This window comes from Conger conger, chromosome 18, assembly GCF_963514075.1.
Source record: "Conger conger chromosome 18, fConCon1.1, whole genome shotgun sequence".
Classification (NCBI taxonomy): domain Eukaryota; kingdom Metazoa; phylum Chordata; class Actinopteri; order Anguilliformes; family Congridae; genus Conger; species Conger conger.
The window spans coordinates 23102758-23110559 of NC_083777.1; the positions used below are offsets into that span (position 1 = coordinate 23102758).

The 7802-nt window shown below is 51.1% G+C and overlaps 1 protein-coding gene across 1 annotated transcript in view; it reads right to left on the reverse strand.

The window, feature by feature from the left end:
- Window positions 1–7802, reverse strand: part of LOC133118415 (PH and SEC7 domain-containing protein 1-like) — a 30636-nt gene continuing 22834 nt past the window's right edge. Inside the window, exons 9-14 of the mRNA XM_061228419.1 lie at window positions 4948–5138; window positions 4001–4071; window positions 3333–3490; window positions 2200–2344; window positions 1700–1843; window positions 1–1189 (exon numbers count right to left, since the gene is read on the reverse strand). Coding sequence (XP_061084403.1) covers window positions 968–1189; window positions 1700–1843; window positions 2200–2344; window positions 3333–3490; window positions 4001–4071; window positions 4948–5138 — 931 coding nt within the window. The 3' untranslated portion in view covers window positions 1–967. The remainder of the gene's footprint in view (window positions 1190–1699; window positions 1844–2199; window positions 2345–3332; window positions 3491–4000; window positions 4072–4947; window positions 5139–7802) is intronic.

Here is a 7802-nt window from a genome sequence, read left to right on the forward strand (position 1 = left end):
AGCTCTGGACTCTACGGGCCGTGGACCCAGGGCCTGTCCACTCCGAGACGTCTCCATGGCTGCAGTCTCCATGGTCCCCCAGAGAGGGAGAGAGGGGGTGCAGTAAAGCAGACCAGTGCTCTCCTGAGCAGTGGGGGTCAGCTGGTGAACACATCGGCCTGACGGTGGTGGCAAGAGGCAGTCTCAGCTCTAAAGAGACGGGCTGCTGTGTGAGCAACATTATCCTGTGCAACAATGTCCACTTGTACACATTGTCTTCAAATGTCAGAATCCAAGATGACTGCTCAGCTAACATTTGAATTTCTTGTTGTCTGGTGGGGTTTTTTTTTTTTTTGCAAATGTGGAAAAACAAAATTGGTCCTGAAAAATTACTCTGGGGTGACACTTGGAGAAGGGCCTGAGCAAGGGAGGCTAGGGGGATAGGGGCTAGGGCTTAGGGATTAGGGTTTATGGGTAGGGTTTAGGGACTATGGGTTATGGTTTAGGGATTAGTGTTTATGAATTACTGGCAAGGGGCTAGGGATTCCTTTTAAGGGCTAGCGGTGGCTAGGGATAAGGGATTGGGACTAGAGGTTAAGAATAGAGGTTAAGAGGGCTAGGGTTAGGGGCTATGGATTAGGAGCTAGGGGGTTATGTGCAAATGTTTAGGGGTAAGAACTGGGTGTTTAAAATGGTCTTTAAAGAGTCTCTCCTGCCAGTGAACACTGGTGACCATGTATGTGGTCACCCTCACAACGGATGACCGCTTCTTCCCCACGATCTCCGGCCTCCACATGATACCACTCCTCCAGTCTCCGCCCCCTTCCACTTCCACAGCCACGTCAATCACACGACCGCCGCTCCCCCATTGGCCAAGGAGATTGGAGAGAGGGGAGGGGCCTACAGGCGGAATTAACCGAGCCCCCCCAGTCTCGCCACACCCCTGGAGCTGAACGCAAACGTGGGCAGGGAGAGGGGGGAGGACGGCTCACTGCTTGACGGCCTGGCGGTAGCTGTGTCTCTGGGCCTCGTTGCGCTTGCCGGGCTTGGCCACGCCGCCCTGGCTGCCCTCCAGGGGGAGGGTGGGGCTGGAGTGCGCCCTCTGCAGGCCGCTGTCCTCGAAGAGCTGAGACTCGAATGCAGAGAGGTCGTCCTCCCCGCAACGCTGCTTCGCCCGCAGCAGCATGGAGTACGTGCCGTAGCGCGTTTTCTGAGAGGGAGAGAGAGAGAGGGAGGGAGAGGGAGAGAGAGAGGGAGTGAGAGGGAGAGAGGGAGAGGGAGAGGGAGAGAGGGAGGGAGAGAGGGAGAGATGGAGAGGGAGAGAGAGAGCAAGAGGGAAACAGAGGGGGAGAGAGACGAGCAGAGAAAGGAAGATTGAGAGAATTGAACATTGATGCATATAGGCTTAACCCAGAGGTGCACAACAAGGGCTGATCCATTTCAGGATTTTGTGCCAACTTCTGGTCTTAATGATTTAATTGACTCTTATCTTATCTTGTCTTATCATATCCCCCAAACCCTAGCCCCTAAACACTAAACCTTAGCCCCTAACCCCTAAACTTTAGCCCCAAAAGCCGATAGCCCCCAACTGCTAGACCCTCAGCCCTAAACCCTAACCCCCCAGCTGCCATCTCCTAAAACCTAACCCCTAACCCATAACCCCTCGCCCCAGGCCCTTACTCCTAATCCAAAATGTGGAGCAGCCATGACAGATTCTCACCTCAAACTCCAGGTACTCCTCTCGCTGGCGGTACTCCTCCAGTTCACGCCCTTTGACCTTGCGGTCGGGCGGGTAGGAGCGCAGCTCGGTCAGGTCCGAGGAGGTGGTGCGGAACCGTGCCTCGTGAGACTGGACCTGCTCCTCCTGAGGAACCACACAGCCACGCGGTCAGGATGAGGTCAAACCCACAGACGCACTGGGCTCAACTGCATTGACCATTCAGCATAATCCTTTACTTAGTTAAAAACAAAGTCGTAATGTGGCTTTCCATTAATTGGAGGGGAAATTCAGCATGACAAAGGAACCCCACAATGGAGGCATTATGTATGGAGGCATTAGCACAGGCCTTAACACACCAAGCCAATGACTTATAGCTGCACAAACACACTTTCCCTGGAGTGTACCTGGGAGAGTTTGGTAGTGTAGCCCCATGATGGGGTCCTGAGGTGTACCTGGGACAGTTTGGTAGTGTAGCCCCGTGTTGGGGTCCTAAGGGGTACCTGGGAGAGTTTGGTGGTGGATCCCGGGAGCAGCGGTCGGCTGAACCTCTTCTGAGACCCGATAGCGGCCGGGAAGGGCGGAGCGGAGAACATGGCGGCCACCGTGTTGATCCGCGTTATCCAGGACTGCATCTGCTCTGCGTTGCTGCAGGATACACACATCTTTCACTGACACAGTGTGCACACACTCTCACACACACACTCACACACTCACACTCACACTCACACTCACACTCACACTCACACTCACACTCACACTCACACTCACACTCACACTCACACACACACTCTCACACACAATCACACACACTCACACACACACACTCACACACACACACACACACTCACACACACACACACACACACACTCACACACACTCACACAAACTCACACACACTCACACACACTCACACACACTCACACACACTCACACACACTCACTCACTCACTCACACACTCACTCACACACTCACTCACACACTCACTCACACACTCACTCACACACACACTCTCACACACACTCTCACACACACTCTCACACACACTCTCACACACACTCTCACACACACACACACACTCACACACACTCACACACACTCACACACACACTCACACACACACACTCACACACACTGCCAAAGGGACACATGGAGGGCTCAGTCAGCCACAGCTCCGGCCCGAGGCACACTCAGAGGCCACGGGCTGGGACAGCAGTCACAGGGACTGTGGAGCAGAGCTCGCCCAGGGGACCACACTCAGGGGGGGGACCAGTCTGGGCTGAGATAGATTTAGGTGAGGAGGGGAGGGGGGTTAGGGGTGTGAGGACTGGAACTGCGTTGGGGGGTGGAGGGAGTCGGGTTAGATGGGTGAGTGGTTACGGGTGCAGGATGGGTGAGGGTTTGAGACAGGGGTGGGTGGGGATGTCAGGGTTTGAGACAGGGGCAGGTAGGGGAGTGAGGGTTTGAGACAGGGGCAGGTAGGGGAGTGAGGGTTTGAGAAGGGGGCAGGTAGGGGAGTGAGGGTTTGAGAAGGGGGCGGGCTCGGGTGGGTAGGGGAGTGAGGGTTTGAGAAGGGGGCAGGTAGGGGAGTGAGGGTTTGAGAAGGGGGCGGGTTCGGGTGGGTAGGGACTCACGGGGCCTGGAACAGGAACACTCTCCAGTCGGCGGTGCGCAGGTAGAAGACGTTGGGCCTCTTGCTGTAGTCGGACGCCCGCATGGCGAGAGAGTGGTGGATGGACACGGCGTTCTTCAGGTCCTCGTCAGAGAGCTGCTTCTCCGGCCTGTACTCCCCCTGAACCCCAAAAACAGCACAGACACAACCCTGAGTCCCCAAAACTGCACAGACACAACTCCTGAGTCCTCCAAAACAGCACAGACACAACTCCTGAGTCCTCCAAAACACCACAGACACAACTCCTGAGTCCCCCAAAAACAGCACAGACACAACCCCTGAGGACCCCAAAAACATGGGTCAGGGTCACACATTTCATGAGTTACTTTCCCACTGTTTTACAGTTATGATCCAGTTAATATTACAGATAAATTTTAAAAAAAGATCCTTGTGTCCAAGGTTTGTAAAATACTGTGCACAGTGACATGTTCTCTTTTCAATACAGTCACAGAATGCAGCTTCACACAGTCCATTTCAGGGTCAGAAATGAAAAAACTGATTTAAGAAAGACAGAAAATGGAAAAGAGTTGAAGGACATGTGACAAATGAGATGCATCCCAGCAGCTGAACAATGTTTCAGTCCGTCAGCGAGAGTGTCCTGCGGAGGCCAGTCAGCTCAGGTGAGCTTACCTTCTGCAGGTAGAGGATGAGGCCCTTCAGGATGGCGTAGAACGTCTTCCAGCCCCTCTTCCCCCGCGGAGCTGTGGAGTACAGTGACACGGTCAAACCTCACTCTGATACAGACCCACACAGCCAATAAACCTCACTCTGATACAGACCCACACAGCCAGTAAACCTCACTCTGATACAGACCCACACAGCCAATAAACCTCACTCTGATACAGGCCCACACAGCCAATAAACCTCACTCTGATACAGGCCCACACAGCCAATAAACCTCACTCTGATACAGACCCACACAGCCAATAAACCTCACTCTGATACAGGCCCACACAGCCAATAAACCTCACTCTGATACAGACCCACACAGCCAATAAACCTCACTCTGATACAGGCCCACACAGCCAATAAACCTCACACTTATACAGGCCCACACAGCCAATAAACCTCACTCTGATACAGGCCCACACAGCCAATAAACCTCACTCTGATACAGACCCACACAGCCAATAAACCTCACTCTGATACAGACCCACACAGCCAATAAACCTCACTCTGATACAGACCCACACAGCCAATAAACCTCACTCTGATACAGACCCACACAGCCAATAAACCTCCCACTGGAACAGATCCACACAGCCAATAGGAAAGTCCCACAGTTAAACCTCACTCTGATACAGATCCACACAGCCAGTAGGAAAGTGCCACGGTCAAACCTCACTCTGATACAGATCCACACAGCCAATAGGAAAGTTTCACGGTTAAACCAACAATCATTTACATTTTCCATGTGATTGTACATTTTGGCTGGTCACAGATTTCAGAATAATACATTTAAAATCTAATAATCCGAAATAAGATTAAAAAGTAAATTAAAATATTTTGGGTTTTGGTTTTTACGCCCGGTCTAGCAGGTAGCGATGTAAACATGATGAGGGAAATGGGGCGCGTACTTTTCTTGCCGTCAGAGTCGGCGTGGACTTTCCGCACCAGGAAGCCGTTCTTGTAGACGACGGAGCCGGGGTGCTGGGCCACACCCGTGATGGGGTTTCCCCGGCTGCTGATTCGCTTCATGGTGTGGGAGGCGGAGTCCGTGCGGCCGTCGGCCAATTCTGAGAAGGACTTACGCAGCTCTTCCTCGTCGCTACGGAGACAGAAGTGACAGCATTCTCAGCCTTACGGACACTCTATGGCATCATATCACTCACCGTTCATCAGTCACCAGTCACCAATTAAGAAAAATGTCTTATATCCTAAGCTCCAGACATTAGATAGCCATCTTCATTTGCCAACTTCGCCAATTTACACATGAAATGAATTCTCCAAATTGCGTTGGATATACATCCATACTGTTCTTTGTATACCATAAAAACACAAAGAACATTTTTGCATTAGCTTTATTAACAAATCAGTATTAACAAAAGGTTCCTTGCAATAAAATGGCAGCCAGAGAATAATGGCTCTTTTGTCTTCGAGACCGAGTGACTGCACTGTCATTATCCAAAGCCATTTTGTGACTGAACTAATATCCATGAGATTAGACCTCGGGCCTGATTTAGCATGTGCAAACAACCTTCTTTTAGCACACACACAAGCAATAACATGACAAAAGATCATGGTATTTGTGTCGCACCAATCATTGCACTAGCTAAAAGGGTTTAGGAGATGAGGCCCTGAATGTGTATCCTAGGCTGCAGACTGTCTTCCAAAAAGCTTCAGCAATGCAACTTCTCTTGCCATTCAAATAAAGCAAATTTGAACGTAAGAGAGAGCGAGAGAGAGAACGGTAGAGGGGGGACAGAGATAAATAGAAAGAGAGCGATAAAGAGAGATCAAACTCCCTCATTAGACTCCGGAGGACCTGACAGCTGCTCGTGTAAACTGACATTTAATTACCCAACAGCAGCCATCTCATTTAGCAGCTGGAAGAGAAGGCCTGTTTCTGCATCACGTCCACCTCCTCTTCCTCCACCACCCCCACCCGTCCACCCGCCCACCCACGTACCCCCTCCCATCCACCCACGTACCCCCTCCCATCCACCCACGTACCCCCTCCCATTCACATCAACATGGCAGCTGCACAGTTCGACACCCTGCACTGTTCAAGCCGGACGATAACCTCAGGCAGAACGGCCACACACCAGAGAAGCTGGTCAGGACATCCTCCACAACACTGGAGAAACTGGTCAGGACATCCATCCCCACAACAGGGAAACTAGTCAGGACATCCATCCCCACAACAGAGAAACTAGTCTGGACATCCATCCCCACAACAGAGAAACAGCTGTCACCATTTTACCTACCAATGGGGTAAACTGGCTCATCTCCCAGTCAATGTTTTTGTCTTATTCAGCAACACAAATATGTACCAAAATACCTGTTTTTATACAGTGGAAAAATCATCTCATTAACCACCATCTTTGTGGAAGCACCTGCTTTCAGTACACTCCATATCCCTCATTTATTCAAGTGTTCCCTTTGTGTGGCAGTATAATCCAACAAATACAGCACATAAAGCTTCAATAACACACACACACACACACACACACACACACAATCACACAATCACACAATCACACGTGAGGTTCAAGCAAGCAAACACTTTGATTTGCCTCCAGTTTCCTAAATATACGCAAGTTAAACAGAACCATAAAAAGTAACTGCAGTCATGTGGCTAGATCTCTGCATATGCAATCTCTTGCTGGACGCAGTCAAAATCTGAATCTGAGTCAGAATTGACCCTCGATATACAGATTGCCGCTGTTATGCAAACAGCAGTTCTTTCCAACCCACTACAACACCTTATTCCACTCAGATCATGGATAACAGAAAGCTACCAAGCAGAGCCAAAATGGACGCCGTGTTCCAACTTTGACTAAGATATAATGCGCAAAACGTGGTGTTGACTGTTAACACCTGCGATGCCGACGCAGAAACAGGACAGGAGGCCTTCAGTGAGCACGTGCAGTATAGATTTCGCCTGTTGCCTGGCAACTGTTAGCATCCTATAAACCCGCTGCTCTCTGAGAGGAGAGGAAGGTGGAGAGGAGGAGAGAAGAAGTGAAAGAAGACAGAAGGCAGACAGATGAGGGGATGAAAAGAGATGAGGAAGAATTGAGTAAAGCACTAGAAAAAGAGAACAGGAGAGGAGAATAGAGCTCCAGAGTATAGAGCAGAGGAGAGGAGAGGGGAGGAGAGGAGAGAGGGGGAGAGGAGAGGAGAGGAGAATATAGAGGAGAGGAGATGAGAGGAGAGGAGAGGGAGGGGAGGGGAGGGGAGAGGGGGAGAGGAGAATATAGAGGAGAGGAGATGAGAGTATAGAGGGAGGGGGAGGAGAGGAGAGGAGATGAGAGAAGAGAGGAGAGGGGGAGAGGAGAGAGAGGAGAGGAGAAGAGAGGAGAGTAAAGAGGAGAGGAGAGGAGGGGGGAGAGGGGAGGAGAGGAGAAGAGAGGAGAGTAAAGAGGAGAGGAGAGGAGAGGGGAGAGGGGAGGAGAGGAGAGGAGGGGAGGAATGGGACACAGGTCAGCAGCTGACCAAGCTGCAGGTCAGCACAACAGTCAGACTGAAATATGATTATATATGAATATATATGATCACACAAGTCTGGAGCAGGACCTGTGTACTCTGTAGGACAATCACAGACGCAAAAAAGATCTGAGCTGCTGACAATGAAAGGTCACCCCCCATCTTATATCAGTCTAATATTTACACTATTTGTGAGAGGGTGGGCTCATGGTGTGGGCTGGACTCCTGCCCCGTTCCCGTGGCGACACAGGGCGCAAGGCTGGGAAAGACAGGCAGAGAGAGG